The sequence below is a fragment of the Miniopterus schreibersii genome (assembly GCF_964146895.1).
Source record: "Miniopterus schreibersii genome assembly, chromosome: 13".
NCBI lineage: Eukaryota > Metazoa > Chordata > Mammalia > Chiroptera > Miniopteridae > Miniopterus > Miniopterus schreibersii.
The window spans coordinates 23,353,778-23,378,361 of record NC_138113.1 but is presented as its reverse complement, the minus strand read 5'-3'; the positions used below and the strand labels follow the sequence as shown (position 1 = coordinate 23,378,361).

The following is a 24,584-nucleotide window of genomic DNA, read 5'->3' as shown; positions in this document are numbered from 1 at the left end:
AGCCAAACAATCTCAACAGCCTGGGTAGAAGCTCCTCTACAAGATGCCCCATGTGTAAAACAACATCGGTCCCCTATAAAAATTCAGCATGAGTCTAAAAATAAACACATTAAAAAAGGAAAATCCTGAAATCCAGTAGATGGCACTGGGTGGGGATAGGGGAGGTCCGATGCCCATGAGGAAGCTGGCTTTGCTTGGTGAAAGGGTTAGACACCTTGGGCCTCTGGCGTTAGGTTTCAAGATGAGACTTTTTATTTAAACTTGATTGTTATGTACCCATTGAACCGGGGGCAAATGCCACCTTAGATGTGTATAGGTCATAACCCAGTGCTTCTCATGCGTCCAGGGTTACACAGTCAATATTTTCTCGAGTATTAAGCGGGGCTCTCCACTTTCTTTGCCAGCAGCTGGCCTTCCCGGATGCAGGGGGGAGACGAAAGGGCCTCCGGCAACTCTGCCTTCAGCTCTTCCACCGCCTCTGGACAGTTACAGATCCACCTTCTCACCAGTAGCTCTGCTTTGTTTTCCCCTTTAATCCACAGCACACGGAGCTGCCGCCTTGTGCCCTCTAAACCATTGCTTCCTGCAACACCTTCAAGGAACCTTTACTTCCAGAATGAGACCAAACTCCTTGTCTGGCCTTGTGGGACTGCACAACTGAGCCAGAATCGCCTTACGAGGATGTCTTTCTCGCGCTCTCCCACTGGGTGCCTGGTGTTTCAGCACACGTCCTTGCTCTCCTTAAATTAGGGGTTCCTTCCTGCAGACTCCCCCTCTCTGAAACTGGCTGTGCCCAGCTCCTCACCCTCCACCCAGTGACCCCCTCAGAGCACATTCCCCCTCCACGGTGGCCCACTGGAGGCAAGGGTGGGAACCGCTGGTCTGAATCCCAGCTCTGTCACTTAACTATCTGTGTGACCCTGGCCAAGTTGCTCAGCCGCCCTGAGTGTCAGTCTCTTCACCTGCCCGGAGAAATGACAATACCTGTACTCCATGGGAACTGGGTAAGATGTATGAAGTCAGCTCTTGCACAGGGCTTGCTATATAATAGGGGCTCGCCGAGTCGCTCCTCTTTCCGGCACGCTCCCTTTATTCTAAGTTCCTGTTTGATATATATTGTCATCTCTCCTTGGACGCGGGAGCCCCAGTCCCTGTTATCTCCAAGGGCACCTAACCAGGTGCTGGCACAGGGCAGAGTCTTGTGCTCACTACTGGAGAAGTGTCACCTTCCAGCCGCATGCTCTCTATCTCCAGCTCTTCCGACGACGGAAAACCTTCCTCAGTGAGCCACAGTGGTTCGAGCGCACGCTTTTAGGTACTGTCCCCTACAGGCACGTCCGCGGGTGGTCCAACCAAGTGAGGGACAGCACTCACAGGGACAGACGTTTAGAATCTGCTTCCAAAGCCCCATCTCCAAGGGGTCTCAGGAACATGCCCATGTTAATAACGTGTGGACATCTGTATGGAAACCTTCAGGACGTGACGCTGGCATATACGCGTCTGATGACATGCGGGGAGTTAAAAACCATCGAGGCTTACTCCAGACTCTCAGTAGAAGTTGTAGTGGTTTTAAACTTTTTTTTCCTTCCAAAATGAAATCCTTTCTTTTTTTTTAGACTAGTCAAGTACAGTAGTGAGAAGGGGGGAAATCCTTTCTTCAAATGATATTCTACTTGGAATACTAACAAGAGAAGCAGCTGAAGGTGGAATCTCCCTGAATGGAGCAGGAGGAGCATGGATGTCCTCTCGTCACCGCGCACCAGGTCTGTGTGTCCAGGAGTGCGTGTGTGCGTGTGTGTGTGCGTGTGTGTGTGCGTGTGTGTGTGTGCGCACACGTGCAAAGGGGAACTCCCAAGGCACCTCCACAAAACCGAATTCGAAAACTACAGCTTAGAAGAATAAATGAATAGCTTAGGAGAATGAGTAATTAACTAGACCCCTTACTGGTGAAACAAACATCTACTAGACGAACATAGAGACAGACAAATATAATGTTAAAGGAATGGAAATCTTGTTTATATGATTGTCCTGTGAAATATGTCGATTCTTTACAAATTGTACTCAAGTTTATGTTATAGAAAGAGAAATATAAAGAGAATGAGGCAGTTCTGTGGCACAGAGGCCGATGCCGCCTCTGGGCGTCACTGGGCAGCGGCCTGCTTCACTCTGCTAACACCAGCTGCACAGGAAACGAGAGATGTATTGGCGACCTGCAACCCCAACGCAGGCCTTCTGCCCAGGAAGCCCTCACACTGCACAAACTTAGCAATCATTTGGTTGGAGAATATTTAGCGACAACAAAAACAATTAATTTATATAAATCTCGCTTGATGAAATAGTTTCAGAGAGGAATATGGCACCCATTTTATAAATAAATATGTGCGAACAGATATGAGTTTTTGAACTGGAATCATACACAGCAACATGTTAAATCATTAAAATCATTCTTATTGTCCTTTTTGTTCTTTCTGAATTTTCCAAAATTTTTACAATTAATCAACAAATATTCTTTGTGATAAAATATTAAATATTATTATTTTTTAAAAGCCAAGGTCAACAGTTTCTGAAGGAAAACAAAGAAATGAGTCCTGGGCACGAGACAGAGGCCAGCATCCCTCACACTGTGGAGCAATAGGCACGTTCCTGTGAGGCCAGGAAATACTACCTTGTTCAACACCAAATCCCTCGGCAGGACGCATGTCACCCCAGGACGCCCATGGCACGGCACACAGTAGGTGCTCACCAAATCCCACAGAACCCCAGCCCCTCGGACGCTGCGCTGCCGCAGACGGTGTGTCCAGAGGAAAGAGACCCACGTTTCATTCGACTGCTTTCCTGGCTCTTTTAGATTTAATCTGACATAATCAAATTTTTTTTTTTTAACAAAAATCTACCAAAGGCCTAATTTTTTACTTCCTTTTTTGTGTGTTTGTTTTTTCTTTCTTGTTTGCTGTTCTTCGGGCAATGGTCAAAATATACATTAGAGTTCCTTAAAACTGCAAGTTTTCCTGAATTATCAACACTACTCAGCAGTTCTTGTCCCATGCTCATACCGATGACTAAAACTCATTTGAAAAATGCGTCCAGTTGCTTTTTAAGGATTTTTCCACCCTGCATTTCCCCCAGGGCAGCGAGGGCGGCCGGCCCAGGGCGACTCCCCAGGAGCGCGCCCGGTTTCCTGCACAGGCCAAGCCCTCCTTGCGCTGGCTTCCCAGGCCTGGTGGGAAATGCCAAAGAGTGGGGGAGGGGGGTGACTGGGGGAGATTAATATTAAAGAGGAAAAGTCATGGATAAATTTATTCAAGTCAGGTTTTATGGGATCCAGTTGGAAGAGATTCACAACAGGGATCATACACAGAATCTAAAAACGCCTGAGAATTTTATTTCCTGTAACTATAAAAACAAAAGCAAAACAAACCTACCACTCAGGGGCTCTCCTATCCCTAGGAGAATGGGAACCCGAAAGGGGCAATTCCTGAAGTCACTCCTCCCCTAAGGCCTGGTTCACCGCCTGTAACGTTCAGAGCCCAGCTGAGCGCCCAGCTCAGAGAAGCAGCCTCCTAGCGTCACCCTCCCCTCCCCTCTCCACGGGCCAGCATCTGAGCTGCAGACGCAGGAATCTCCTTATTTTGCAAATACCCTGCCTTTCTTCCTCTCCTTCCTTGTTCAGCCATTGTCGTTTCTTTGGAGGAAGCAGGACACGGAATGAGTTGAGGGTTCTAGCTTTGGAAAAATAATGAAAATGAGATTTGGGGATAAGTTCTAGGTCTCATGAGCCATCTCTTGGCCTATATCCTCTCCCAAGTGCTTCCCATGCTTTAAGGTCCAGGTTAGATTCCACCTCTTCCAGGAAGCCTTCCAAACGACCTCCTGCAGAGCTTCAAAGGAATCACCTAAATGGCTCCATTAGAAGAGCTACCATGCTATAGAATGTCGCTCTGTGTGTGTCTTTCTCCCCACCAGACAGTAACCTCCATGAGCTTAGTTAGTATCTTTTGAGTGTTGAGCATTGTAGCCCCAGAATCTAACAGTGTCTGACGTGTAACAGATGCTCAATAAATATGTGTACATTCATTGAAATAATTACAGGCCATACTTTTTTTTTTCCTAACCAAGAAACATGTATGTATGTATGTATGAAAATATTAAACACTGCTGCTAATTTAACACCATTCATTTAATCATCCGGCACTGTTAAATATGAAAATTTTGGTTTCCCATGCACATCAACAGGTAGTACAATTTCTATAATTCTTTATGGCTATGTCAGTCTTGATAAGCACAATGCCCTTTAAAATAAGAATTATGCCCAAGGTTTTTCAGTTGTAAGAGATAACCTGAGAGAAATGAGGCTGGTCAGAAGTCCTCTATCCCCTTCATCCCATACATTTGGTAGTTAATTAAATACAACTTTATAGCTTTCCCTAGTTGTTTCAGTTTATTCTAGCATCCCAAAGACACACAGCATAGTGAAAACTCAAGTCAAACACTGGTCTAAATTTGATTAAAATTAATATCATTCACTTAAATTTATTGGCCTCTCTGCCTTTTCTCACTAGCCCTAGAAAGCTACCATTTCACTGGCTTTTTTCCTTCCAGATCCCACAGAGAACGATCAGAGTACAATGAGCTCAGGGCAGCTGAGCTTGGCACAGAAAAGGCAAATCCCTCTTTAACTGTAACTCAGTCATTCGTGGGCGGTAGTGACCAGAACTAACCTGTGACCTGACTTCATGACTGATGCCGTCGGTTTGCACAATCGCTGCCCTCAGTCCCACCGGACCTGGTACCCGCACCTCACACAGTTCCAGTGCCGGAGGCAACCTGTGTAGTAAGCAGAAGCTATGTGCGGTCTATCAGGAATTTTCCATGGAGGCTGTTTTGGTCCTTTGAACTGAAACATAAAGGCTCATCTAAAATAACTAAACCTGACTTAACATTACCAATGCTCTGTGTGTCTAAATTAAAGAAGGCAAGAGATCTCGATAGGATTGCAACCGGGCCTTCTGTTCCTTAATCATGTTCACAGTTTTAGTTGAAACCAGGTTCATGGTGGCTCAGATGAATAGACCTTTCTTTTCAGGAAAAGTCAAACTAAAGCAGGACTGAGCTATGGCCACTGAGCCCAGCTCCCATTCCCAGCCCAGTCCTCTCCACCCTTCAGACCTGGGCTTGAGCTCCTTCCCCTCTGGAGGCACTAAAAGCACCCTCGCCTCCAAGTCCCCTGCTCGGAGCGCCCCACCCACAATGTAACTACGCAATGCTGTCAGCTGCGCCGTTTGCTTATGGAAATTATTATATCCTCCCCATTCCTTACTGAATATGCCCCTCCACTTGAGAATCATTTTCCTTTTTGCTGCTAACCCCACATCCAGCACCCACCTCAAAGTCAGGTGAAAAACAGCTACTCTTTAAAACCATGACTATTGTTGTCATGAAATCAAAAAGTCACATTTTCTAGAAGTTCAGTTCGAGGTGTTTGAAATGACTCTTCATAACATTCCTTTCATTAGTAAGTGAAGGTCCTCGGGTGAGGTTAAATGTGATTCGCTTTAGGAAAACCAGATGCACATGTATCTGTTGTGCAGAGTGAGGTGTGTGCTGTGTTCTACTGACTAATGGTGGCATGGGACAAAGTTGCCCCAGTAGCTGTGGCTGCCAGACAGTGGCCTGAGGAAGAGTTAGTAAATCTCTGAACCACAGAGGAAAGTCTCTCCCCAGCCTCACCCTCCAGCCACCCAGACCCCAATCTCCACGTCAGTTTGGTTATTATTTTCCATAAAGGAAACCCATGGTGCCACTGAACACCACTTTGTGCTCCAAAAGCTGCCACATGATGAGGAGAGTCGGCCTTGCTATTCTAAAGTGTTCTGAGAAGCGGTACCACGGACACGGGTCTCACAGCCAGACTGGGATGTCAGTGAACACCTAGCAGGGGTGAGGCCCTAGGAAGATGCCATGGGAGATAAAGGAATATCGGGTACATTTCTCATTAATCTAGAATTATGCTCAAGTGGGGAAAAGAAGAAAGTTGACCTCGAGATGGATCCTCTATTATCATGTTGGGCTTTGATATACACACAAATGCTCAGACCCACAAATCTTTGGCGTTACATAACACACATTGAAAACAAGGATAGCCAATATAAGTCCTGTCCTTGATCAGAAAAGAGATTTCCAGATATTCACCTGAGGGATCAGAGGGACTGGAAAAATTCCATTAGATGTGGTTCTCAGTGTGGAAAGGTGGGGAGGAGTCTGGGATCAAATAATTGGGAAATAGCAGATTAAATAAAGCTAATCACTTTTTTTTTTTCATTGCAGGTTTCCTCAGGGACTTTAATAAGTAAATGTATACTGAGATACTCCAAGAGAGGTCAAGATTGCAGTTTCCAAACTATGGGCCACAGAGTCCTTCATCCTTAGAGTTTCTCAAATGAGGAGGGTTCTGAGAAATACCCTTTGGGAAACAGTGTGGCAAAGAGACTGTAAGTTCCCTGAAGTCAGGGACCGTGCCTGGCTCACCACTGTATCTCCAGCACCTGGCACAAGGGAATGATTCAATATAACATAACTGAAAATCTGCCAAGTGACCCAAATGAGTAACGGTTGAATTCTAAGTGGAAAGACTGGCATTCACAATGACATGGAGGTGAGAGGATGCCACGGAGCAAGGACTTGTCTCTCCAGGATGGCGCCCTTCACTGCCTGGGCCCCAATTGGGCACAAGTAAGAGTTTCAGGGGCAGTTGCCTTCGCCTTTTCAAGAAGCCAAGGGTTATAAATCCATAAGGCAACCTAAAAAACTTCAACTGTTTTTTTCCCTAATGAGAGCTTCATAAAGCACGTTGGCATTTCCCTTCCTCACTCAGGATAAGTAACAACTCAATCGGAGGTCAGACTCGGCAACCTGGTTACAGACTATCTTTGTTTCTCTACTGCCACCTTCTGGTTGCAAGGTCCTACGTGATAAATTTAAAATGCCACCCATATCTGCATTTCACTGTGGCATTTTAAGCACTTGTTTACATGCTTTACCTTGCATGACATTATGCAAGTTAGGAGCAGTTAGGGGGGCCTTTGCTTTTCATTTGACCTGAAAACAACACAGAGCTTTAGTGATCTGTGTAGAAACAGCAAGTTACGAGCAGAGCGAGGACTAACCACACCTGTTGGTTTCTCTCAGGAGCAAACACCGGGTTTAGTCATTTGACTTTGTCCAGATACATCCGCAAAGAGTTCTGCGGCTCTCCCACCCCCTCACAAGCACAGCCTTGAGTGGAAAACCCCACGCCTTCAAGCAAGAGGATGCCTTTCAAAGGCACCTTGATCTTTTCCAGGGTAAAATCCATCCCACTTCACAAGGCTTTTGAGAAAGAAGGTAGAGGGTCTGCGACTGATTTGTCATCTGACAGTTAAGGTACCCTATGCCCACCAGCGCTGCCCCAAGACGGTGAGCCCCCAGCTTCCTCCTAAGCATACCTTGGTTTGGAAGCAGCAATAGAGTTGGGTTAGATACGGGTGTTTCCGCGCCAGAGCCAAGATCCGCTTCTCTGTCATGGTGCAGTCAACGTCATCGTCCTGGAGGATGACGTCCTTCTTCAAGACTTTCACAGCATAGACTTCGTCTTTGCCTTTGAGCTCCGCCAACATGACCTGCGATTAATCAACCACTCGGTCAGTGTCTACACGCAGGGGAAGAAACACGAGCCAACGCCCAGCGCTTCAAAACGGACTCCTTTCTCTTTTTATCTGTCTGTCTATCATCTATCTATCTATCTATCTATCTATCTATCTATCTATCTATCTATCTATCTATCTATCTATCATCTATCTATCTATCATCTATCTATCTATCTATCTATCTATCTATCTATCATCTATCTATCCATCTATCTATCTATCCATCTATCTATCTATCTATCATCTATCTATCTATCTATCTATCTATCATCTATCTATCTATCTATCTATCTATCTATCTATCTATCTATCTATCATCTATCTATCTATCACCTATCATCATCTTTATTGATTTCAGAGAGAGGAAGGGAGGGAGAGAGAGAGAGAGAGAGAGAGAAACATCAATGATGAGAGTCATTGGTCGGCTGCCTCCTGCACGCCCCCCATTGGGGATGGAGCCCGAACCCCGGGCCTGTGCCCTGACCGGGAATCGAACCCCGATCTCCTGGATCCTAGGTCAATGCTCAACTGACCCGACTCCTTTCTTTCTACCACTTTAAATAGTATGATAGCCTTAAAAATATTTAGAAAAACTACTCATCCCAATACAGCTGCTACCGTTCATTTATATTTTTCTCTCTAGCACAGTGTCTGGGCAAAGAAAAGTTCAATCGCCTCTGTTAAGTAATTACGCATACATCCATATACACTAGTCATACTTGCCACTAGAGTGCAGTAAATATAGTACAGCATTTTTTAACCGAACAGTATTTCATAAGCATTTTTCTACACAGTCTAATAATGATCATGGTTTCTGATAATTCAAGTAACTATATTACAATTTATTTAACCTTTTACCTCCTATTAGACACTTGAGTTACATGAAATTATTAAGTGTTATATAAAAATTGCAGAGAGTATTTATGTACATATAATTTTTTTCCTTTCTTTTGGATCATATCCTCAAGATAGAGCGTTAGAAGTAGGTTATAGGGTTAAATATTTGCACATCCTTTCAAAAAGGATGTACAATAAATATAACCTGCCACTGGCAGTGGAGAAGTGCTTTAGTTTCATGGTGATTTACCAACATTGGGTGCTCTCACTTAAAAAGTTATGTTGTTCATGTAATGGGTGTGAAATGTTACCTCAATGCTGTTTCAACTTGCAATAAACTTTTTAAATATTTGTTTTTCTAATTAAATTTCTTTTGTGTATTTTCAGTTTCCTCTTACATATTTGTATGAGCTTGGTACATAAATATACTGACAGTTCACTTTCTGCAAAGGTTTTTCTAAATTTGTTTTATAATTTTCTGTTATTTTTTCCTATTAAACAGGATCATTTATCTTTATGTAGTTGAGTCTGCCCCTGTTTCCCTTTGTGGTTTCTTCTATAGTTTTAAAGCTGGGAGTGTGATTCCTTCTCCAGAGAACAAGTGAAGAGTTCTGTTTCTTAAAGTTTTTTTTATCATCTGATATTTTTGCACCCAGTTCCCTATAATGTGACAGCCTTTCTCCCATTCAACAACTAACTCCTCGGTACAGTTCCAGGGTAAGTTGTTAGGACTAAAGAGCAGTAACTCAGCTCAATGAAGGAATTCAGGATGCTAACTTGAAGACCTTTAGCTGCCCACATAAAATGCAAACTCTTTCAAACTGGCTCACTTTGTGGTTTTTCTTAAGAAACAATCTAAATGCTCCAGAGTCATCAAAGTTCCCACCCTGCCCACACACACCATATGGAAACCTGGAGACTTTGAGACTGCTCGTTTCCCATGAATCTTGCTCACAATGAAACCTGCTCACCTCCTAGAGTTAAGGGACAGAGGACTAGGGTCTGCTTCCTACTTAGTCTCTAAAGAATGTGATTACTTCAGCCTTTGCCATTTAAGTAGATCCAGTTACCTTCCTGCAGCATTGATCTCAGACTGAGGTGGGGCAGGTGAGATGGGCCAGGAACCAGGCCCTGTACCCTGGGGGTTCACAGAGCCATTCTCTTAGACTAGAGTGTCTCTGTCCCTTAAGCCTCTTGACCCACAGGCTGACTCATGAGGGCATGTGATCCCTGGGAGGTCCGGAGGCAGGTGCCTGGGCTCCAGGGCAGGGCCTCTCTGCTCCGGGACGTCCTTGAAAGACAACGCCCATCCACTCCCAGGCATGGATTTGCGAAGAGCCGGAGGGCCAAACAGTCAGAGATCACAGCTAAAATGTTAACCAGCTTCCTGGGCTCTCTGCCCTTCCGTTTTCTGAAATGAACAGGAATTATTTTTCCATCTCACCCCCCCTTCAGAATAGTGGCTGCACCAGGAATGCTTTACTTGAGCACCCTCTGCATCTATGCCCCATACCACTGTGTGCGCCTCTGGGGAGCAGGATAGGGAGGATGTCACCAAGGGCAGAAGGCCCTGATCCAAGAAATGAGGTGACTATTCCCATTCTCTTGCCACAAACAAAACGTTTAGTAAGTGCCAGAAAAGTAACTTCCACAGTAACACATGCTAAGATCCGTTTAGAGCCCTAAGTTCACTGAGGGCACGCATTCTGGAGTTCATTTTCAAAGTCTGTGATGAATTAAAACCAGAATTTCAGATGATTCACTGAAGGAGGGAAGAAACGTGTTACTATTACCCATAATGAAATGCCAAGCACACGTAAAGTAATTTAAACTTTTCAAAGTGCCTTTGCACCGCTAGGTCACTTGATTCCTGTCCCCAATTGACAAGTGGGCTACACTGAATCCCAAAGAGGTAAAAGCCCCACAGCCAGTTAAGAGCAGAACCCAGCTCCTATCTACTGGACCTCAGGCCACTTCCACTCAATAAGGAAGGAAAATATAACAGACCAGGCTGGGAGGTTCATCGCTTCATCTTACATCACACAAATGAGGGCACAGATGCCACGGGGCAGAGAAAAAACCAGCAGTTCTACCCACAAAGGCCACAGACCTTGCCAAAGCTGCCTTTGCCCAACACTTTGATGAAGTTGAACTCGTCCAGGCCCAAGCGCTTGGCCTGGCCTTGCCGGACTTCACCATTCTCGCCGGGGCTCGCCAGCTGGCCGTCCGTGGATGCCGCCGCCCTGTGCTCCTCCCCTCGGTTGTCAAATGACAAGGCCTTCCGGATGTTGTTTTCAAGTTCTTTTAATTCTAGGGCCAAGGGAGACAAGATATTGCTTTAGTGCACACCCCACGAGCCCTTCCCATGAGGACTCAACTCAGAATTTCACCCCCATGAGCTCGCAACCCCTTTTTGGCTCATCATAGCAACAGCTCCAGCGTGGCTTCCCTTATGTTCCTTCACTTGCTCTGCACACTTTCACTGGCACCTAATGTACAGCAGGGCCTGGGCATGTACAGGGGAGGCGGACACTATCCAATTATTCTTGGTTAGTGCAGGAATCCCAGCCTTCTCTGGAACCCTGCAGAGACCCAAAGGCCATGGATAACCTTCGAGTTTCCTTTGAAGATCAGAGTAACGACTCCTTGAGAACTGTCTTCACAGTAATCTTGGCGATCAAATTATTTCACCTTCTAAAGGACTTTACTTAGATGGCTTTGTTGCTGTGTTTACTCTAAATACCCATCTCATGCAAGGTTATTTAACAAAACAAACAAGGAGCTTATCTTAACCAAAGAATTGCTTCCCTGAAGTGACATGCTGCAGATGTATCTCAGATGGGGTGGGGATTCTCAGTATAATTTCACAATGGTGAGACTGGAGGGACGCAAGACTGATATTGAAAACAACATCACCCTGAGGGTGAGGATGCCGGGTGATCCTTTGACATTTTCTCCTTGAGGAGGCTTTACTGGTTGCTATCAACTCACCAAGACACACATTCCTCTGTGTAGAAATGGGCATCTGAGCATAATCCAATTTTAAGACACTTGTGAACAAAACTGGAATTACAGAAGGGGAACACAGACTCTTAACCTGTGGGAATCGGAATCAGGATGAGCGATCAGGTGCTGCTTGACATAAAGAGATCTTCAGCGTCTTTTCAGAAGACTGAGGCCCATGAGAGCTCAGTCAAGGGACCTGGAGATCTTTCGTAGCTCTGGTGTCGGCTCCCCTGAGAAGAGGAGAGCTTCTGAGCCTACTGATAGCCCCCCACCAAATCAGCAGTTTCCTATCACATACTCTTAAACTAAGTATAACTTTAGTCTCAGCACAGAGCAAAAAGTCTGTTTCCAAGGCAAGTTATTAAATGGATTTTGGAAGATAGAACTTGGGTGTTCAGGGATACTAAAGCTTGAAGAAAATGTCTATGTTCTTACAGTGGAGGAAAGAGAAATCATGTCTTATTTCTGTTTTGTAATAAGGCCACGTGTTGCTGAGCGAGTTTTCACATTCTCCCGTGCTCATGTCACTGCTGGTGATACTGGCGCCTGCGTTAACTGGGGACAGAGAGGCCCTGCGAGGTACTGCACCCTGCCACGACTGGACGGCACACTGGGCAGGAGCCAGGCCTAGAAGCCTGGCCACCTCCCCCTTACTTAGGGTCCCCTTACCATAGGACCCCATCTCCTTGAAGTCCCCAAAGGAGGTCTCAGCATAAAAAGGGAAACATGAAAACACCCCCACTGGTCCAGGACGGTGTCTGCTCACCTGAAGGTCACCGAGCATCGTCAGGTGACTCACAAGTGTGTTAGGCCTCTTTTGGAGTGGCACACAGTATACACTGCAGGAAGTTAACCAGGGCAGCATGGAGAGACTCAGACCAATTACTTTGTGGCCTCAGGACGGGCCCGCCCTGCCTCTGCAGCTGTTTTATTTACCCGGGGGTAAGAAAAGCTGGGTGGCAGTGATGACCTGCGAGGAGGGTTTGAAGGCTCAGACTCTGAGAGTGGGGTCCCTAACCCAGGAGGGGCATAATCTCGCCCTTACCACTGGCCTAGATCCTGACCTTTGGACAAACCTTTTCAAGCTCTAACTTCCACTTCCCACCCTGTAACATGGGGACAGTAAAGGAGCACAGAGCTGGAGTGAGCATGAAATCTGGGTAATGACTCGAAAAGGGGCTACACAAAATCAGGGCGCTGTAATTCAACACAATTAGTCCTGCTCTGCAGATACGCGCCTCCCTTCCCACTGACCGCTGGTTTTCACCAGAGGGGAAGGTTGGGAATGCGTAAGTCCCTCCTCAGCCTTACCACTCTGGCTGCAGAATCAGAAACCTCTGATCACTCTAACTTACCGCTGTGGGGAAGGAGACGGCCTGAGCTGAGCTGTAGAGGAGAGTGAGGCCCAGGGCTGGCTTCCTGCCCACTGCCTGCAGCCTCTTCCCCAGCTTCGCCCTATCCCCAGCCACCCACCCTGGCCACTCCTGCCCTGATCTCAGGTTTTGGGTGAGAGGCTTAGAGTCTAGAGGAACAAAATCAAACTAAGCTGAGCGATGCTGACAGGCCTGGAGGCAAACAGTGGGGCTAAGTGGTAAGAAAAGGGGCTGTATTCCTCCCTCTCCTACACCCAGAACCAGGGAAAAAGACCCCACAGCCTCAAAGTGCTCCTCCTCCCTTACTCAGGCCTGGAAAGGATCTAAGGCAAACAGGTATTCAGTGCCTTGCAGAGCTTAAGAACAGCTAATGAGTCAACAGGGCCACCGGCAGTTTCAGATGACGTAAGGCCAGACTTGGGCAGGGAGGCCTCAGCTCCTGGAACCTCCAGTGACCAGGCTCAGAGACAAAGAAGCAAATCCGAGGGTCTCACCCTGGTCACAAGGGGAGGTGGGTGCTGACTTGGACCGATCTTCCTCAGAAGGTGAGCTTCCAGAAGCAGGCTGCGGGGACTCCGCACCGGCGAGGAGCTAGAGGGGGGGAGACGGGAGAGAGACATCAGAAGGGCGGGCGGCCAGCTTCCCTGAGGTCAAAGCTTCACAGTCCCATACCCGCACCAAAGGGGCTCCCGGGGCACAGGGACACTTCTGAATTGATAGTCCAAATGCACAGTCTCGAGGTTTTCTTTGTGGTTTCATTTGCCAATTAGAGGGAAGGAAACAAGAGACTTCAGTTTGTTCAATTATTATTCTGTCCAAATACAACTGACCTTTCCAAGCACAGCTCAAGCACACCCACTTCCATAAAATCTCCCTCGCCTGTCCAGGCACCCAAAGCAATGTGACGCTTCCTGTCCTAGCACCAGTTTGGCATTTACTCATCTCGTGTTCAGCTTTCATTAGTATCTGTATGTGTATGTTGTGTGGGGCTCTCTACTTAGGTAGACCAGTGGTTTCCTGCAGTATGGTATTAGTATTGCCCCTGGTGACTTACAGAAAATGCTACGCATAATAGACGCCCAGTAAATACTTTCAGATGTACTGATATTTGTTGGCAAAGTTTATTTTAACAGAACACTCCCAGTGTACTCTAGTTTCTACACAAATGGTGGCATATCCATTTTCAGTTCGATTAAAGTCAGAGGTTTGGACTAAGAGACCACAAGCACTTCTGTTCCCTTTTCCTCGCAGCCTACCAACTGTGTGCGCACGTCCTTTCTGGGGATGGACTGACTACTTGCCAGGGGCAATATGAAGGGAACACAAGCTCCAGCAAGCCTGACACCCCTGAAAAGAAGCCCTGTTAGCTTCTGACCAAGGGCAACTGTCTCCCATCCTCTCATACAAACTTGAGCTTCTTTTTAGTTCAGTTGGCTTTTTCCAGCTTTTGCACTGGAAGCATTGCAGCAATAAAAATAACAGGACTGAACTCCCTTAGGCCTCTACTCTGCTTCTGCCTGAATTTCTCCAGGTTGGCCTCTTACCACCAGGTTCCCCAAATTCAAGGCATTATAGCCCATGTGAATATGGGGGAGAAGGCAGGAGCTGAGTTTTCTTTTAAATGCTTCATGACAATAAAGATTCTGTCTCAATTGGAAAAATGCCCATGTCTTCTGAAAATGGCTCTCTCTAGAGCTCATCGACGTGTGTGCGTCCAACACTGTCCTCACAAGGAGTTTCCACAACCTGCCTCTCCAGTGGGGCCCTAGCACTCGTGGGCGCTGACACTCGGCTTGCAAGTTCAATGCCTTGGTCAATAACTTAAGTCCTGTTTCAACCCCTGGGATGTACAGAGCTGAGAAGAGCCACCAGAAGTATGGAATAGCGTCACAGTTAACCATTGAAAGAGACTTCATTTCTGCAACCCTTGCAAAGCAGCTTTGTTGATTGGGAAGGGAGAGAAGAAGCAGTTTAAGAAAATGAAAACAATCCACACCTTCCCATTCAAGGGAGAAGGCTCTTCTGAGAGGCACCAGGGGAAAGGCGTGGGCAGCTTCTAAAACGAGAAGGGAAACACAGAGCCCTTCAGAAGGTATTTTACAGCCAAGTTTACGAGAAACATTTAGGAGCGAGGCCTGCAGAGGCACCCAGAGCTGGATCGGCTTTCCCAGCAAAAGCCTGAGAACGCCTGATGCCGGGCAATGAGGGCCGCTGCCCACCCGCCTCCCCAGGACTTCTGCCTGCCTGAGTTGGTTCTGACTGCGTCGCAACTCCCTTTTTCGAAGATCGCTTACATTTTCTAGGTGAGCAGCCAAGGATAAGGAGGGCCTTCCAACAAAACGCTGCGGCTGCCTTGAGCTCTACTCCCATCTGTGGGCCGTGACTTACCACAGCGACATTTTAGCAAATGGATCTCTTCCGACCGACATTCAGAATGTCACGAGGAGAGAGACAGGGCTTTGGTCTCCAAGGAGAAGCCCCGAGGCTTCATGTCTTGGGGCATTAACAATGTCCCCGGGGCCGCCGAGTGCCGGCCCGACCACGGATCTGCTTGGCTTGCTCCCTAGGAAAGAACGTGGCCCCAGCTCTTCACCCCTTTATCGTCTCATCCCAGGGACAGGAGGCGAAGTTCAAACACGGCATCGCTTTCATGCGGCTCTGCAGGCAGACTCGGCTCCTTCCCTGCCTAGAGCCGCCCTGCTCTTTCTAGAGGCAATTCCAAAGTCCTCCTCTCAAGGTTTACGTTCCCCCGAGGAACTAACACTTGAGGTCTGCTCGGCCCCCCCTCTGGGACCGAAGGAGACTAATGTTACCTGCCTGCCTCTGGATTTTCAAGCATGTGCTGCTTTGAGCGCAGTGTCGCAGGCCAGCAGCCCGGCGACCTCACTCCCAGGCACTCCCAGGGGCCGGCGCAGAGATGCGGACCCCAGAGCTCCAGAACACGGCCGGGCAGCGTTACCTTTTTCCTCCTCTGGCCGCTGTTGGTGATTTTGTCGGGAGTGACGCCCAGGTCAGCCAGCACCTTGGCGATTCCTCTGGCGTCCACGCCGCAGTTGGGGGCCACGTTGGTCTCGCAGCGGCGGTGAACGTTCATCTTGCAGACTGTAAGGAGACACGGGAAGAAACTCCACAGTGCTCACGGCCTGCAACTCTACCTGCTTGGGGTTGTTTTCTGATTATAAAAGTGCTACATGTTCATTTGAGAGGATTTGGAAAATACAGGAAGACGAAAAGAGAAAAATAAAAAATCACCCAGCATCCCATCACTGAACTAAAATCATCCGTCAAGCTACTACGACACGGATAACCACCGTTTATCGATGAAATAAATCTCACATTTACATTTCCTTCCAGGGACTGGAACACTGACTGTAGAAGAACTTAATTGGTTTATCTGAAGCAAAGTTCATGTGGATTGTGAACCCAAAGGGGTGGCATGTACACAGTCCACCCTATTACGCTGAGAGGAGCAATATTACCCCGAGAGGAATGCTCCGGTTGGAGCCTATTAAGATGCTCGGCTGAAAATGAGGAGACTGAATGAGGTGACCTCCAAGGCGCCTTTCAAATCTAAAATCCAGTTTCATCGGAACAAAGGCCACACTGGAATGTCTTCATCACGCCCACATCCCTTAGTTGTCCTTGTCTCGGACATCAAAGGAGAAAACAAACCCTTCTGGTTTCCAGTCCAGCTTGGAAGTAGCTGCTCTGCACTAACAAGTAAAAAGCTGAACAAATTGCAAAATCAACTCTTCTAGGATTGATCAGAGAAGTAAGGTCACAGGGCAAAGCGCCGCCCCCCAAATGGGAGAGAGAGGTCACTACAGGGAATCAGAACAGAAACTCCCCGCGGCAACCCTGCAGGAACAACCGCCAGGGGTTGTTCTGAACTGAAAATCTGAACTGACATTGCCAAATCGCTGGAGTCTCAGAGAGGACAAGTCTGAGGGTCAAAAACCCTAGGGCCCCCCAGGGGCTCTGCACTTTGGTGAGTTTTACCTCTAGGAGTTCGACCAGATTCGAATAGTGAATACTGGGGGCAGCGGTTAGGTGGGGTGGTGGGGGTGGAATCCCCATATGCTTCTGGCAGGAGAAAAAAAGAAACTATTTGAAACACTCCAGGGTACTCCAGAGCCTAAACTATTGGGGGAAGGAAAATACCCCAAACCAGCCTGCTCTAGCAGTCCTGTCCCACCTACGAGGGTAGGAAAACCTGAACTTACGGAGTTCACAGTCCAGAGGCACAGGATCTAATCACAGGACCACAGAGCCTTCCCTTCCCCACATCCAACCACCGCATTGCTAAAGGCCTACTTACTGCAGCGCCTAATAACCAGCACATCGTGTCTGGCTATCAAGAAAAAATTACAAGGCATACGCTAAAAAAAGCAAAAACCATGATTTGAAGAGACAGATCAAACATCAGAACCAGAACCAGGCATGGCAGGGATGCTGGGGTGATCAGACTAGGAATTTAAAACAACTACAGTCAATATGCTGCGGGCTCTGACCACTAGGTAGACAGCATGTAAAAACAATGGGCAATGTGAGCAAGAGGTTGAAATTCTAAGAAAGAATCAAAAGGAAATGCTAGAGGTCAAAACACTGTAGCAGATAGAAGAACGCCCCGGGTGGGTGGGCCACTAGAATGGACATAGCTGAGGAAAGAACGTCTGAACTTGAAGATATGTCAATCGGAACTTCCAAACAGAAAAGAGAAAAAAGCCCTGAAAAAACAGAACAGAATATCTAGGAACTATGGGACAACTATAAAAGGCATCACATGTGTCGTGGGAATACCGAGAGGAGAAGGAGAGAAAGGAACAGAAGAAATATGTGAGGCAAAAATGACTGAGAATGTCCTTGAATTAATGTCAGGCACCGAACCACATCGATGTTTCTCTCTCTCTCCCTTTCCCTTCTTCTCTCTCTAAAAAATCAATAAAACATTTAAAAAAAACACTCAACTCTATGTTGTCTACAAGAAATGCACTTGAATTGTAAAACACATATAGATTAAAATTAAAGGCATGAAGAAACATATACCACGCTAACACGAATTTTTTAAAAAGCAGGAGTAGCTATATTAATTCCAGACAGCGAGGGCTTCGGAGCAAGGGAAGTTATCAGGGATGACAAAGGGCTTAAAGGGCGCAGTCACTTTGGAAGACAGCTTGGTAGTTTCATATGAAACGAAACACACTCTTAGCATGAAAGCTTATTTCCACACAAAAACCTGCACAGGGACGTTTGCAGCAGTTTTATTCATAATTGCCAAAACTCATAAGCAACCTAGATGTCCTTCAGTAGGTGAATGAATACACAGTGGTGCATTCATACAGTGGAATATCATTCAGCACTAAAAATAAGTTAGCTGTTAAACCACGAAAAGGTGAGGGAATTTTAAATGCATATTACTAAGTGAAAGAAACCGATATAACTTATATAGTCTGTGATTCCCATTATATGACATTCTGTAAAACTATAGAGACAGTAACAGGACCAGTTGTCGCTAGGGGTTAGGGAGGAGGCAGGGAACAACGGGCAGAGCACAGAGGATTGGAGGGCAGTGAAACTCTCTGTATGACACTATAATGGTGGTCGTCATGATACATTTGTCCACACTCATGAAATGCACAACAGTGAGCCCCGGTGTAAGCTGAGTGATAAGGACGTGTCAGTGTAACGAATGCACCGCCCTAGTGGGGATGCTGCTGGTGGGGAGGCTGTCTGTGTGGGGGGCTGGAGGGTACAGGGGGGCATTTCTATGCCTTCCCTTCCATTCTGCTGTGAAACAAAACTGCTCTAGAAACCAGTCTATTCATACACACATCTGTTTCTGGAATGAAGCCAGGCAGGATGGCCAGCCCGCCTGCTGGTCCTGCATGGCTTGGTCACTGGCCTGGAGGGAGAAACAGCTCAGACACCGCCTCCGGCACCCAACCCAGGCTTGAAGAGTTCAACAGAACCACAGGCGGGGGCAGGGGCTGGGGGTGCTGGTGGGAGGGGGCTTCAGAAAATATAAACAAACAAGAAAGCTCCACCACAGCCTGGCCATGGAGCTGACTCCATTACCTGGCTATTACTAATGGAATCTGCAAATCCACAGACCCGGCATGGACTCCAGGCAACAGCACTGGGTTCTGAATTCTCTACCCTACTCTCCTCAGCAACAGCTACCCTTTGACATTCAGTTCGCTGTACCTGCGCCTGCCCCCCCCCCCCCAACATCCTATTCTTTCTTTCATTAGGCCACTGGGATAATTTCTCAGCGAAGGCAGCTTGTGTCATAACTTAACCAAGGGCGCCCTCTGCTGTCTGTCCCAACAAAACAATCAGCTTGGGTTGGCAGGTCCGCAAAATGGAAATGGTCTTTACAGACTTTGTTTTTTATTTCTAAAAACTGTTATTTCCCTGGACGAGCTGCATAGTTGTCTTAATATGTAAAAAAAAAAAAAAAATCCCACCCAGCTGGTGTGGCTCAGTTGGTTGAGCACCTTCTCATACACCAGGAGGCTGCCGGCTCGATTCCAATTCCCGGTCAGGGCACATGCCCAGGTTGGGGGCTACATCCCCAGGAGGGGGTGTGCAGGAGGCAGCCGATCAATGTTTTTCTCTCATTGATGTTTCTTTCTCTCTCTCTCTCTCTCTCTCTCTCTCTCTCTCTCCCCCTCCCCCCCTTCTTCTCTCTGAAATCAATGAAAAGATATTTTTTAAAAGCCCAATGACATGTCAGTTAAAATGGACGACATGAGACTGACTTTGAAAGTGCTTTTCAAAAGCCTGGGAATAAGAGGGCAAAGCTGGCCGAGGATGGGGAACTTGAGATAACTCAGGCAGCCACAGCGTGACTTCCGCAGGCAGGAGGGCGACACCTGGAGGCTGCAGACCAGTAGAAGAAAGGGGACGTGCCAGTTGGAGCCAAAAGAAACCCGAGGTTCACTTACAATAATGTGGGCCGAAGAAACCCTCCCAGTTCCCACCGTCATCACCCATCCCCACGGCCGGCTGCCACGCGAACCCCGGGCTGCCCTGAAGTCTCCCCTTTCCAGGCTGCCTCTTATGGTTCACTTTCAGCTGGTTTTGCACGACGACTGCTGGGAAGAACCACAGCAGCCTTGCTAGGGCTCTTTCGAAAGGAGAATCATTATTCTTCCACTACCCAACTTTTCATCACATGTTTATTGAGCTCCTACTATGTGCTGGGGGGTGCTGCAGCAGCCTCGTCCTCAGCACAGTCGGGGGCTCAGGCCCACCGGCCTTTCTCTTGGTTTCCATGTTTCCACCCTTTTCATAGCTGAGATTGAAGCTAGGATTGCAATGAGGAGGGTCAGCCTGCTGGGAATTCTTCCAAAGCAAGCGGACGGGGTTCTGAGAACAATGACAGAGCCGCGCCCGAGAGGCTAGGCAGGCCTGTGTGTGCCCGCAGCAATGTCTTTGTGTTGGGCGATTTGGCCCTTCGGGGTGAGCCCGGGCAATAGTTTGATTTCACAACAGGTTATAGTCAGCCATGTCATTCTTGGAGACAGAGAACAAACAACTGGGACCAGGAAATTGTGTAACTGTGTGAGGGAAGTTGGAAGAGTGACTGAGTACAGAGTCCTGGGCAGAGAAAGGGAGGTTAGAGGGGCAGCTCCATAGGGTCACGCGGGGCACCAATTGTCACCAGGTAGGGAATTGGGAGTCCTGGTCACAGTGGAAATGTCATTCAAAGCTTTCTAGACTACAACTGGCCAGCTGCCTGCCACCCGGCATTCCTCAGATGGGGGTCACCAAGTCTTGATTTATATTTCTTAGACCTGGGTGACAGGGGCCCCTGCTCTGGTCCCCGCTGGCCTCTTCTGGTCATGACCCTCTCCACAGGTAAGATGCCTGCAGGGGCAAAGAGACTTGAGGTTGAGAAAGAACCAAAAGAGAGGAGTAAGCACATGGGACGTGGGGACAGTGAAACTGCTTTATATGAGATAGTGTAAGGGTGGCTACATCGTCGCTGGGCCCTGTCTTCTTCTAGGGTCATCCAGGGACCCACAGCCTAGCAGCGACCTGGGTGTCTGGGTTGTTTTCTTAAAATATCAATATTTATGAAATGATGGTATCTTCATTTGAATTCCCTAGATAGATCCATTATTAATATATTTACTAAAACCCAGACATGGCCTCATCTGAGTCCCATCCAAAGCAGGCTCGGCTTCCCAGCAACTCTACTTAACTCTCCAAAAATTCAGCACTCCTCTGCTAAAAATATTTAGGATTCCTGCTCCATTATTTTCTTACTCTTCCTTTGTTTTCATCATTTAATGTCAAACAGGATTCTGGCAGGCTGTTTCCTTCAGGGTTGGGTGCTGGAATACTAGAAAGGGAGACGTGAATGTCAGGGAACCTCACACAGGACACCAGATGTGCCCACGGTCAGCTGTTCCTCCTGTCCGGGTTAGACCGTCCTCAGTTTCCACCACGGCCATCTCCACCCTTCCCCACCTTCCCCATGCCTTCCACACCCCTTCTTCTCACCTCAACTTCAAAAGGGATTTATTTCAGAAAATAAGGAAACTCTTATCACAATGCCCTCAACAGATTCAGAACTTTGATGACCACTTTGGCCCCTCCCCTCCTCCTGGGCTCCCATCCCGGGCGCAGCAAACCTGTCTGCAGCCAGGCGCCTCCTGAGGCTTTCCCTCCACCTGGGAGGAGGGGCCCCCACCTTCCCCCCAAGGCTCACCCCTCCTCTGCCCCTGCTGTATCGATGGTCCCCTCTCCCTCCTGGCTCATTCGTCTCTCCTTCCCCACTGTTTTTTTCCTAATTATATAGGACATTCTGAAAAGACTACACCTTCCATCCTCTACTCAGCTTCAGCACTTGGGCTCCCATCTCCACCATCCCATCAGCACAACTCCTGCTGAAGTCAATAGTGGCCTCTTCGTTGTTAAACCCAACCCCGCGTTTCACCTCTCACCTTAAACGACCTCTTGGAAGCACTCGGCACCGCCCACTGCTTCCTTCTTAATGTTTTTAATGCCCTCTTCTCCTTGGGCTTCCACAATGCCGTCTCTCTGAGGTCCTTCCCCCGTCACTTTTGCAGGCTCACCCTTGGATACTGAGAACCCTCTTCCCCCTGAACCCCAAGGTGCTAGCTTCTCTCTTCACACCCAAGGTACTTCTCCTGGGGATGACATCTACGCCATAGCTCTAACGACTACTTAGACACTGACAGATCCCAAATCAAAATGCTCAGTGTAAACCTCTCCCCCGAATTTCAATGAGAATGTCTCGAACTTGGACAGCTCCACGTGAGTCTCCCACAGGCACATCAAGGTAACGTGTCCCCAACTCAACGCCACCACATCTCCCGCCAGCCCCGTGGCCTGGCCTGCACTCCCTCTCTCAGCAAATGGTGCCACGGTCCTCCCAGCTGGACCTGGTCACCACATCCAATAAACAACTCCTTGGTATCGCTTAAGTTCTTGGCCTCCTCTTTATCGCCACTGAAGACACTGCCTTATTTCCAGTCCTGACAATTTCCCGTTGAGGTCCCTTCAATGACCCATTTGTTCATGGCCTTAGTCTTCCTACTTATACTTTACCTCTTTTTCTAATTTTTCCACAATGGGAATTTATTACTAATATATTCAGTACAAATAATAAAACACCGTTTTTAAATAATAGCCATGCAATATTCCTGCCTAATAGTTCATGGTTGTCCAACTCTGTGTGTGGACTCGACCCGTTTATGGAACTGGACACTCTATTTAGGTTCCAAGAGTAAGTTCTCACCATCCCATATTACATCCTAGTGCCCGTGTCCCTCAGCATGCCCATCTGTGTAGAAGATAATTCACAGGCAGGTCAGCGGGAAACAGAGGAAGGAACCCAGACTCAAGAGTCCAAGTTCAAACCCTATTTGAGCTAACAATCTGTGTGACACTAGCGAGTTCGTCTCTGAGCCCCAGTCCCTCACCAGGGACATGGGGAAAATATCACCCACATCATCAGCCTACGAAACGAAGCAGCAATAAAATGTCTTATGTAGCAGCATTCTAGCATGGCTCCTTCCTTGAGTAGGCTCTGAACCATGGGTTACGACAGAAAAATATCTATTACTTATTTCAGTGTCTGACTCGAAAAATATTTGTTCCCTTCTGCTCCAATGTGTCTTTTCCTTAAATTATTTCTATGCTTTTATAGGCTCATCTTGTCTCCCCAGCTTGTTAACTATCTGAAAAGGGGAGGTCACGCCTTCCTCCTTGCATCCCCTCGGTGGAGGAGTTTGCTTGGCTGGCGTCTGCACAGAGACTGTTTCACAAAACCACAGAGTAACTAACAAGGGCTCAGCAAGAGATTGTGCTCGGTCCTCCTGCCAAACCTGGAACTTGCTTTTGAGGCTATGAGAATAGACAAAGGTTTTTGTTTTTATATTTTATTTTATTTTAAAAGGATATCTTATGGGTTTTTTTGTTTGTTTTTATTTTATTTTTTTAATCCTCGCCTGAGGATATTTTTTCCATTGTTTTTCAGAGAGAGTGGAAAGGAGAGAGAGGGAGAAACATCGATGTGAGAGGGACACATTGGTTGGTTGCCTCCCACATGTGCCTGACCGAGGCCAAGGTTCGAACCTGCAATCCAGGTTCAATCCGGAATCAAACCCGGGCTCCCTCAGTCCAAGGGTGGATGCTCTAACCACTGAGCCAAACCAGCTAGGACTAGACAAAGGTTTTTAAAAAGAGGAGACAACAAGGACATGTGGGTGCAAGGGGGACAAGGGCAGGGCACGGAGCTGCTTACCTTTGCACTGCAGACCCTGCCGCAAGAGGCCCCAGAGCAGGGACCCACAGTGGTCACAGAAGGTGGGGACCTTGTAGTTGTGGATACTGAACTTGTGGGGCATGTTGACGCTGAACCGCTGGGAGCCCACCTGCAGGGACAGCAAAACACAAGGTCATGGCCAAACTCCTGTGCACTCTGGAGTGCTAATCACTGGACCTCCTACAGAACTTCTTTCCAGAAGGCACGGTCTTCGCAGGTGGCAGGCCCTAGCTTGGCTCTGAAAGCTGCCCCAAGGCCTTTGCTCCTGGTGCCCTTAACCTGCTCAGAGTTATGTGTGTCTGGGGTGTATATGTACCTATGATATGTATGTGCACGTGCATAGCACTACAGGTGGTTACACAAAAGAACTGACTCAAAGGTTGGTCCCCGGCAGTGGTGCACCGGGCGGAGAGCACATCCATCACCCCGATGGCCCAGGGATACATCAACACTCAAAGAGACAGGCCTCAGGGAGCACCAGGATGAGCTAAGACACTCAAAGCCTCCTTCCTCAATCCCTCGCAATTTATCTCCCTTGGGACACATGCCAAACTGCTCACTAGCGCCCTCCTTTCACGGCTCAATAAACCAGGAAAGACAGTCAGAAGAACAGGTCACAGATTAAGCTGGGTTCTGTGCAGGTCCAATCCTCTACCCTGCGTGGCGGGGCCTCCTCTGGGACTCTCCCCTTGAAGGAGGTGTGTTTAAAGAGCTATAGAAACCCGCAGAGGTTCACAGCTGATGAAACCTATGAGCTCCTTGGGGGCAGGAATCTCGTCTTCCATTGTTTCCCTGGGACATGGCACAATAGCAGGCACACAGGAAGCGCTCAACAAACGCTCAGTGGAATGTCCAGAGGAAGGACTAACGCGGACAGCAAGCAGG

General features: G+C 47.7%; 1 protein-coding gene across 2 annotated transcripts in view; it reads right to left on the bottom strand.

The window, feature by feature from the left end:
- Nucleotides 1-24,584, bottom strand: part of PRKCE (protein kinase C epsilon) — a 416,865-nt gene that overhangs the window by 122,601 nt on the left and 269,680 nt on the right. The window contains exons 6-11 of one of the 2 annotated variants that reach the window (XM_081156233.1): nucleotides 23,679-23,808; nucleotides 15,858-16,000; nucleotides 14,895-14,954; nucleotides 13,393-13,489; nucleotides 10,630-10,829; nucleotides 7,482-7,655 (exon numbers count right to left, since the gene is read on the bottom strand). In XM_081156233.1, the coding sequence (XP_081012359.1) occupies nucleotides 7,482-7,655; nucleotides 10,630-10,829; nucleotides 13,393-13,489; nucleotides 14,895-14,954; nucleotides 15,858-16,000; nucleotides 23,679-23,808 (804 nt within the window). The remainder of the gene's footprint in view (nucleotides 1-7,481; nucleotides 7,656-10,629; nucleotides 10,830-13,392; nucleotides 13,490-14,894; nucleotides 14,955-15,857; nucleotides 16,001-23,678; nucleotides 23,809-24,584) is intronic. The other variant, XM_081156232.1, reaches the window with a different exon arrangement.